This window comes from Hippopotamus amphibius, chromosome 5 (genome assembly GCF_030028045.1).
Source record: "Hippopotamus amphibius kiboko isolate mHipAmp2 chromosome 5, mHipAmp2.hap2, whole genome shotgun sequence".
Taxonomy (NCBI): domain Eukaryota; kingdom Metazoa; phylum Chordata; class Mammalia; order Artiodactyla; family Hippopotamidae; genus Hippopotamus; species Hippopotamus amphibius.
This window is the reverse complement of record NC_080190.1, coordinates 172375822-172385417: the sequence shown is the minus strand read 5'-3', so window position 1 is coordinate 172385417 and position 9596 is coordinate 172375822. Positions and strand designations below refer to the sequence as shown.

The 9596-nt window shown below is 50.2% G+C and overlaps 1 protein-coding gene across 1 annotated transcript; it reads left to right on the top strand.

The window, feature by feature from the left end:
- The first annotated feature begins 7384 nt into the window (after positions 1 to 7384).
- LOC130853783 (transmembrane protein 14C-like) lies at positions 7385 to 8232 on the top strand. The gene has a single exon (XM_057736114.1). The coding sequence runs from the start codon at positions 7486 to 7488 to the stop codon at positions 7828 to 7830; it is 345 nt and encodes a 114-aa protein (XP_057592097.1). The 5' UTR covers positions 7385 to 7485; the 3' UTR covers positions 7831 to 8232.
- The last annotated feature ends 1364 nt before the right edge of the window (positions 8233 to 9596 follow it).

Below are 9596 nucleotides of genomic sequence, written 5' to 3'. Positions count from 1 at the left end.
GTGGGAACTCTCTGTACCATCTTTGAATTTTTTCTGTAAATCTAAAATGGTTCCACAATGTAAAGTTTATTTTTAAAAGCACAGTGAGTTACATCAACAAAAACAAATCAGAAAAGAACTGGCATCGTTCTAAGAGAAAGAAGAGCGAGATTTGGACACGGACACACAGGCACAGAGGAGAGGCTGCGCGATGATAAAGGCAGAGATTAGCAATGCAGCTGTGAGCGCTGCTGCCCAGAAGCTGGCAGATGCAGGAAGGATGCTTTCCTGGAGCCCTCAGAGGCAGTGCAGTCCTGCCCACACCTCTTGGACGTCCAGCCTCCAGAACTAGCAGAGGTTACGCTCCTATTGCTTTAAGCCACCCGGTCTGGGGTGGTTTGACACGGCAGCCCTCAGAGACTCACACAATATTCTACCATTTCATTCCTCATTTCACGCTCGGAGGAACCAGTGAAGGGGACACAGCTATTTTCCTCAATCACAGCTGAAGTGCCTGCAGCTCAGAGAGGTTAAGTCACGGACCCAAGAGCGCTCAGCTCACTTCCTCGTCCAGCTAGCCCAGGACAGTGGCCACTGGTCTAAGCTCACAGTATCACGGAGGTCACAGTGCTGTGGCTGGACAAGGCAGGGCGAAGAGCCCGTATGCTGCGTTCAAACCCAGCTCAACCAACGTCTCAGCCAGCTCAGGCCGCTGTAACAAAACACCACAGACTGGGGGCTCAAACAACAGGAGTCTCTTCCTCACAGTTCTGCAGGCTGGGAACCTGAGGCCGAGGCATCAGTGGGGTTGTGTCTGGTGAGGACTCACTTACCAGCTCTCAGACTTCTCAAAGATCACATAACTTCCTCTTTTCATAAGGGCACTAATCCCATCCTGGGGCCCCACCCTCATGACCCCATCTAACCCTAAATGCTTCCCAAAGGCCCCAGCTTCAAACACCATCACACTGGGGACGAGGGCTTCCTGACTGGGGATGACAAACATTTAGTCCATAGCCACTTCCTATAGGCTGTGTGGCTTCTGGCCAGTCTCTCGGCCTCTCTGGGCCTCTAGTCTCCTCATCTGTAGAACAGTTACAGCAGCATTACTACTTGGTAGAGACATTAGAGATGAAATGGTCAAACATGCCACTCTACTTGACAGAGCACCGGTGAAGCTCTGCATTCACTTTCCACCGGGCACCACCAATCATAGCCCAGGGTCCAGTGCCACAAACCCCTTAATCTTCCCCGCAGCCTCTCCCATGGCTGTCCCCCTTGCTCCTCACTGCAGCCCAGGGATAGGTCTTGCAGGGCTGTTGCCTAATCTTCCTGCTAGGGAAGCTGCCCCCCAAGAATGTGGGTGACTCATCTTCAGGACACAGCTTGCTCCCACACCCCACACGGCCAGGGCCAGGTCTCCACCTCCATCCCTCCCTGACCCAGGCCCGGCACTCACCGCATTCTTCCTGCTGACACCCCTTACACTCAGCCAGGACTCCTCCCCGGCCACAGCCCTTGAGCCAATCCAGAAGCTGCCACTTAGTGCTGACGCATCACTTCCGGACCAGCCATTCCAGGCCCCTGGGACAGGTGATGCCCCTCCTCCATGCACCTCCTTCCCATGAGGCTGGAGTCCCAGCTGTGTGACCTTGGGCAGGCCACTCACCCCCTCTGATCCATAGTTTTCTATTCTCTGCATTGTGCGTGATAACCGTGACATCACAGAACTGCTGCCAAGGGTCCGTGAGGCTGTCCACGTGAATACATCCAGCTGAGTGCCCAGCAAAGGGGGTGCTCAAGAAGTGTCAGAAATAGATTTTTTCCCTCCTTTATGGTGAGTCAAGGGGGCCTTCTGGAGACAGGGCCCCGGCCTTCAGTATGGAGCACAGAAAAATCACTTAAAAATATAAAAATAACATTTTTACTGTTATTAAAGTAATAAACATTGAGTGAAAAAAATCATAAAATTTAAAAAAACTAAGACAATACCTAAAGGAATGATGAAGTGAAAGAAAATTACTGGCACTCTCATCTTGTGGAGCCATTAAAATGTTGGTAAATAGGTTTTTAAGCTTCATATTCTACATCATTCTTATTCAGAGCTGGAGAGCTGGAGAGCTGGAGTGATGGAGAGAGAGAGAGAATATTACAAAATAGCCCCATTTGGGACACGCTGCCCATGCTCTGCCTTTACATGCAATACCTCCCGCCACGGACATCTTTCCACATCAGGGAACTCAAACCCACACATCTCATCGCCACCGGGCGTCCACACTGTAGAGGTGCCGCCATCCACTCCCCTCCCCTCGGCCGCCGGACGTTCAGCTTATCTCCGGTGGTGCGCTGTGCGGTGGCTGGTGGTCTCCGGAGCCCGCCGCACTCACGTCCACAAGCGCACACCTGATTAGCCTATTAGGCTCCATCCCTGGGAGGGACTCGCTGGGTCAAAGGGAGCGAGCCTTCCAACGCTTCTACAGCACAGTCCCGAACGGCCTGCTGAGACCCTCGTGTCAGATGGCACCCCTGCCCTCAGAGTGCAGGGTGCCTGGTCCCCACACCCCGCCAGCTCCTGCCCCCCCTTCACGTGGCAGAGGAGGCGAAGCAAAGATGTCTCGTGGTTGAGTAAACGTAGGATGGAAGGCAGGGTCCCAGCGTCTCGGCCGTTTTTAGCTTCTTCTCGGCGAATTGACTTATTCACGTCTCTGTCCATTTTTCTTTTGGAGTTTATTTATTTAATGGATATTTGGAGCTCATTTTTGGGGTGACAAGGGGATGGAGACAAAGAAAACCAATGCTGAGCTGGGACTGTCCTGGGGTTCACACCCTCGGAGGGAAAGCAGGCAGTGCATACACACGTGTGTGCACACACTCATACACACGCGTGTGCACACACATGTGCACGCATGCACGTACACGGGCACACAGACACGTGTGCCCACACAGGCACATACCGGCATAGCTGTGCCCACAAATAGGTAACTGAGTAGCTGGAGAGCGTGCAGAGCTCTGTGAGGAAATAACCAGACTCAGAGCGTGACCGTGGGCACCACCCTGCCTTGCAGGCTGAGGCTCCAAGAAGGCAGCCCACACGCTCGTCTCCCCCCACGCCTGTCCGGCCCACCACAGCCTCAGCTCAGAGTCTGTCACCATCTTGTGGATAGGAGCATGCGTGGGGCACAGAGCTGGGACGTGGGGACACAGATGTGGATCAAGGCGGACTTGGCTTTGGCGGGTGGGTTCGCAGGAGCGCCTCCCTGAGAACGCGGAGCTGCTGCTGACTCGCCACGCTCCCCTACACGGTCCCACGGTCCCCAAGCCAAACAAGTCCAGCCTTTCCCTTCCCATGGCGTGCGACCCCACAGGGACCCTTGACCCTTTATCCCAGTGCCGGGGGCCCAGACACCGGAACAGGTTAGATAACCTCGTGCCTGAAGCCACCAAAAAGCAGGAGGTCCAGCGGGCAGCTGGCCATGGGCCACTCTGCCCCAGGCGTTGAGTCCAGGTTCAGGCACGGCCGAGACCCTACTCAGAGGTCACCTGCACTGTCCCCGGATGCTTCTCCCACAACCTCCCATCCTCCCTGGAGCCCGCCCAAGTACCACTTCCTCCCGGGCGCCCAGCCTGGCACCGGCCCAGGAAGACAAAGCCTTGGTGTTGGCACAGCACGGGTGTCCCCCGGGGGCTCTGGAGCTCACCTCCAAGGCCACAGGGGACATTCAAACCTCCAGAGGGTCAGCCTTCCCCTGTGAAAACGGGGCGACGATCCTGGGGTTGGGGGCACAATCCGACAAGCCAACAGCACAGAACACAGAGCAAGGGAAGCGGCGTGGACTCCACAGACAGAGCCAGGGTGCACCTTGTCGGGAGAGCCTGCCACCCCCGCGCCTAAGTGAGGAAACTGAGGCACAGAGAGCAAAGTGACCAGGAGCACAGCGGCTGTGGCCAGAGCAAGACTGACCTCAGACCTGCACCTGCTGCAGAGGTCACCTGGAGGCGTCTCCTGGGAGGATCGGGTGGGGCCCAGAGCTCACGGGCAGAGAAGTAACACCAGGAGCACGGGGCTCTTTAAGGCAGGGACTGGGGTGCTGTGATGGCAGGTACCTAACCCGCCAAGAACCTGTAAACCACTGTCGCCGTCGTCCCTGCTTCTCCGTCCCGTGGGAGGTTCAGTCGGGCTAATGGCTGAGAAAGGATTCTGCAAGGGGACGCGTGGGACAAATGTCAGCTGCTGTTGTTTTCTCTTTCTGCCGCCCAGAGCTGCTTAGCAGTGAAGGCCTCCTTAGAACGTCCACCGTTGACAAGAGGGGAGAGCGAGGGTGAGGACGTAAGTCACCGAGACGGAAGGATTCGGCACAAAGCTGCCTGTGGAGCAGCCGCTCTCCTCGAGAATTTCATGATGAAATAGTCATGGGCTCTCCGCAGCGTTCCGGCTCCCAGGAGCGGCAGGCGTGGTGAGGATGCACAGCGGTGGCCCTGGACCGCAGGTGCTAGAGTCGGATGTTACAAACGTGGACGAGAGGAATTCGCACCTGCCCTTTGTAAGGGGCTCCAAGACAGACAGCCTCGTGCAGCCCGGGCGTCGGCAAAGGTGCGGCAGGCCCCGGAGAGGGATGATTGCAGGTGGCAGTGCCTGCTGTGGGCCAGGTGCTGTTCGGAGCACCTCACACGTGCTGGTCACTTTGTCCCTGTGATGGCCCCTGACGTGGTCACTGTTATTCTTACTTTGGAAGTGGAGAAAGTGAGGCTCAGGTGTGAGGTCAGTCACCTTGTTGTCATAAACCATTGGACCAGGACTTGAGTCCAGGCCTGTCCGCCCTGTGGGGGCACACGTTCTTCCTGCGTCTGGTCCAGGGGGGGCTGCTGGTCGTGTGTCCCCTCCGTCATTACATGAGACCCAGGATGGACAGCTAGCAATCCCGCCCCTGGCACAGTGGGCAGGTCACATGGCCCAAGCAGAGGCTGTGAGACGTCTTCACTGAGTTGTCACACGTGGACACAGAGGAGGAGGGGCTCGCTTCTTTGCAACGCAGACGTGGTCTGCAGACCCATCTCCTGACAGAGCAGCTCCAGTGCTCCCGGAGCAGCTGCGTCCTCTGCCTCGTGTGGGGAGAGGGGCTTCTGATGCTCATGATGTCCTGAGAGTGTGGAGCATTTAACAGCGTGAAATGCATGGAAGAGAAAGGAAGGAGCTGGGGGAGGGGGACTAACCCAAGCCCGTGTGGCTGCACAGAGTCCAGGGACGTGGAGACGGGCTCACGGCACGGGCGGTGGAGGTGACAGGAATACAGGACAGCCGGCGGGCGGGGGTCTGAAGATGAGCTCTGGCCAGTCCTACTTGGAACAGCTGGCTCGCCCCCCTCTCTGCCGGGACATATATGTGCATAGGGTTGGGGGCCAGGACCAAACAGAGGCCAAGGGTGAGTGTGGCCCACTGTGGAGAGCATACCCAGGGGATAAAGCCATCACTCTCCAGCCCACTCAGGGCCTCAATTACCAGCTCCTGCTGAGCCAAGTCTTTGGTACCAGATAGATCAGAATTTGAATCCTGGCTCTACCACTAGCTAGCTGTGTGAGGTCAGGAAATTTACTTAACCTCTCTGAGCTTGTGCTTTCTTATCTAAAATATTTAAGATAATATCTCCTCCCTCAGAGGGTTGCGGTGAGAAGGAAATGAAATAATGTAAGTGCTCAAAGAACACTTGCTGTTATCATTGTTGTGGTTTTGCTGTTGTGATGGCGATGGTGATGACAGTAGTAACTATGGTGATGGTGGTGATGATGGTGGGGATGGGGATGATGGTGGTGGGGATGAAGGGGATGTTGACTATGATGATGTTGATGGGGATGATGGGGATGATGGTAGTGGGGATGATGGGGATGATGGGAATGATGATGGTGGGGATGATGGGAATGATGGGGATGATAAGCCTCTATGATCCCTGAGGTATGGAGCCCAGTTTTGAGGTTAGGAAGAAGCAAGCAGTGAGTTTCTATCATCATTCTATTCTTGGGTAACACTCCTCTTCTTGTGACTCTACAGCTCACAGGTATGAGAGGGAGAGTTGTCTGGGAGGCTCCTGAAGATGAGTGATTTGAGCTGGGCTGGGCTGGGATGAATTCAAATTCCTTATCACTGCAGTAAACTTAGCTGCACCAGGAAAATGGTAGCCAGGACCTGTGTTCCCATTAAAGGCCTCTAGGGCCTAGAGTAGAGGAGAATCTAGCCAGGGGGCCACTGCTGGAGCCACCTGGCCCCATAAGCCCCCATCCTGGGCTAATCCACTCCCCTGAGGAATCTGAGCCTGCTACTATCATCCTGACCCCCAGAGGCAGGCACAGAAGAGAGGCCTAGCTAAGGTCGCAGATGAACAAACTGACCAGTGGGTGGAGGAGGAGTGATGAAGCAGGAAGGACTTGGAGAAGCACTCGGTAACCTCTGAACTTGCCTTCACCAGCCAGGTATCCCTGGTAATAAGGAAACAGTACCCCACTCTCCTATCAGTGTCAGAAGTCAGCTACAACAGGTTTAAATAAAATCCAGAGTATGTAACATAATACCCAAAATGTCCAAGGTTCAATTGAAAAGTACTCACCATACCGAAAGCAGGAGCATCTCAAACCGAACAATAAAAGACGATCGATAGGTGGCAACACTGAGATGACAGAGAAGTTAGGACTGTCCGACACGGAGTTTAAGGCAGACATCGTAAAATGCTCCAACAATGATAACAAACAACTTGTAATGAATGAAAAAATTAAAAATGTCAGCAAAGAAATAGAAGATAAAAAGAAACTAAGTTGAAATTTTAGAACTGGAAAATAAATAGCTGAAATTTTAAAACTCAGCGAATGAGCTCAACAGCAGAATGGAGTGGACAGAAGGCAGAATCCATGAACTTAAAGACAGAATAATGGGAATTACCAAATCTGAACAACATAGAGAAAATATACTGAAAAACACTAACAGAGCCTGAGGTACCTGTGGGACTACAAAAAAGATTCCTGTCATCAGAGTCCCAGAAAAAGAGAGACAGAGGGAGGAGCTGGATAATGTTCCTAAAGAAAGAATGGCTGAAAATTAAACAAGACAAAAACACACAGATTCAAGAAGGGGAGTGAGCCCCAAACAAGAAAACCAAGGAAATCCACCCAAAAACATGTCGTCGTCAAACTTTTGAAAACCACAAAAACAGAAAATCTGGAAAGCAACCAAAGAAAAAGAACACCTACCCATAAGGGGAAAGCAATCTGAATGACTGTGAATTTCTCATCAGGAATCATGGAGGCTGGAAGGAAGTGACAAAACATGTTTCAGTTACTAAAATGAAATAACCGTCAACCCAGAGTCATATATCCAGTGAAAACATCCTTCAAGAGTGAGAGGGAGTGCGGGACTGCGACTCCCCGCCCCCAGGCGTGTGCAGCCTCGCCGCCCGGTGCAGACCTTCGGGAAGGAGGTGCAGGCCTGGTGTGATCTTCTGTTTGGATGGAGTGAAAGAGACCATGCAGAAGGACTCTGGCCCTCTAGTGCCTTTACATTGGCTTGGCTTTGGCTATGCAGCACTGATTGCTTCCGGTGGGATCATTGGCTATGTAAAAGCAGGCAGTGTCCCGTCCCTGGCCGCTGGGCTCCTCTTCGGTGGATTAGCAGGCCTGGGTGCCTATCAGCTGTCTCAGGATCCAAGGCACATTTGGGTTTTCTTAGTTACATCTGGAACTCTGGCTGGCATTATGGGAATGAGATTCTACCACTCCGGAAAATTTATGCCTGCAGGCTTAATTGCGGGTGCCAGTTTGCTGATGGTCGCCAAACTTGGAATTAGTGCGTTGAGTAAACCCCATCAGTAGTAGTCATGGCCCGGCTTGGACTCATGAAGAATTTTTAAATTTCCACTATTTTTAATATATTAAGATAAATAAGTACAGCATTTTCACATATTCTGACATTTTACTTAAAACAAAAACAAAAAAAACCAACACTGAACTTTGCAGAGGAAAAAATCAGTCATTATCTTTACAACACTGAAGAGGTGGGTAGAATGTAACATAAGAGCTTCTTCCTGCAGTTTGATTCCTGTATGTTGGTGTTATCTGTTCTCTCTGAATGTATAGGTAAAATCTCCAGGAATAAAATGTAAGGTGTCACCACTGGGGCCCCCAAAACCCCATGCTCTACTCAGAGGAACAGTGTGAAAAAGATCTCTTAACGAGATTTAGGCTATCTGTTCTTTTGTTTATCTTGGAGCACAGACCTACTTTGAAATTATGTTAAATCATGTAAAATAAAGTTTACTGTAAATTTAAAAAAAAAAAGAGTGAGAGGGAAATTGAGACATTCTTGGTAAAGGAAAACTGAGAGAATTTGTCTTGTGAGCAGACCTGTGCTTACAGGTGGCTAAAGGTAGTTCTCTAGACAGAGAGTAACCAATAAGACAAGGAAATGTGGACCACCAGAAAGGAAGGAAGAACAACAGAAAGAATAAAAATACAGCTAAATGCAATACCTTTTCCTTCTCCACCTAAGTTTCCCAAATTATTTTTGACTGTTGAAGCAAATATTGTAACACTGAGGTTCTACATTTATGTACAGAGAATACTTTATTATGTTATAAATAAAGGAAGGTAATGGGACATAAAGAGAGGTAAGTTTTCTATATTTTACCTGAACTAGTGAAGTGATGATACCAGCAGGTTCTGACAAGTTATGCACATGTAGTATAAAACCTAGAGCAGCCACTAAAATAGCTGTAGTACAAAGAGATGCACTCAAAAACACTGCAGATAGATCAAAACAGAAGTCTAAGAAAAGTAACCCACAGGAAGGCAGGAAAAAGAAAAGAAATCAACAAAAATCAGAAAGAAAAAAAGGAAAACAAAAAATAAAATGGCGTCCCTTTTTAAGCCCTAACATATCAATAATTACATTATATATAAATGGCCTAAACATGCCAATTAAAAGACAGAGACTGACAGAGTGGATTAAACAACATAACTGAACTACATGGGGCCTACAAGAGACTCACTTCAGATATAAAGATATAGGTGGATTGAAAGAAAAGGGTGGGAAAAGATATCATGCAAACATTAATCAAAAGAAAACAAGAACACTTGTGCTAGTTTCAATCCATCAGCACTACGTAACAACCCTAAATCAATAGGAGAAACATCACAGCTGCAAAATAGATGAAGGAAAAGACTGAGAGAACCTAAGGGAGAAATAGACAAACCCACATAGTTGGAGATGTCAATTCTACTCTCCCAAAAATATGACAACTCAAAAGAAAAATAAGTGAGGGCGGAGAAGAACTCAACAACACCATCAGCCAACAGGATCTAACCCAACATCAACTGAACACTCCACCCAACCACAACAGACATGCTTTCTTTTCAAGTGCCCACAGAACATGTACGAGATAGAGCATCTCCTGGGTCATAAAACCTCAACAAATTAAAAATAATTGAAAGTGTAGTGTATTCTCCAGCACAATGGAATCCGACTAGAAATAAGTAACAGAAAGACAATGGCAAAATCTCCAAATGCATAGTCCAAGCATCAAAGAGGAAGTCTCAAGGGAGATAAAAAGGCATTGAACCAGATAAAAATGAAAATACAA

Bases quoted from the DNA above. Each gene is read 5' to 3' on its own strand.
- LOC130853783 (XM_057736114.1), top strand. From the start codon at position 7,486: ATGCAGAAGGACTCTGGCCCTCTAGTGCCTTTACATTGGCTTGGCTTT.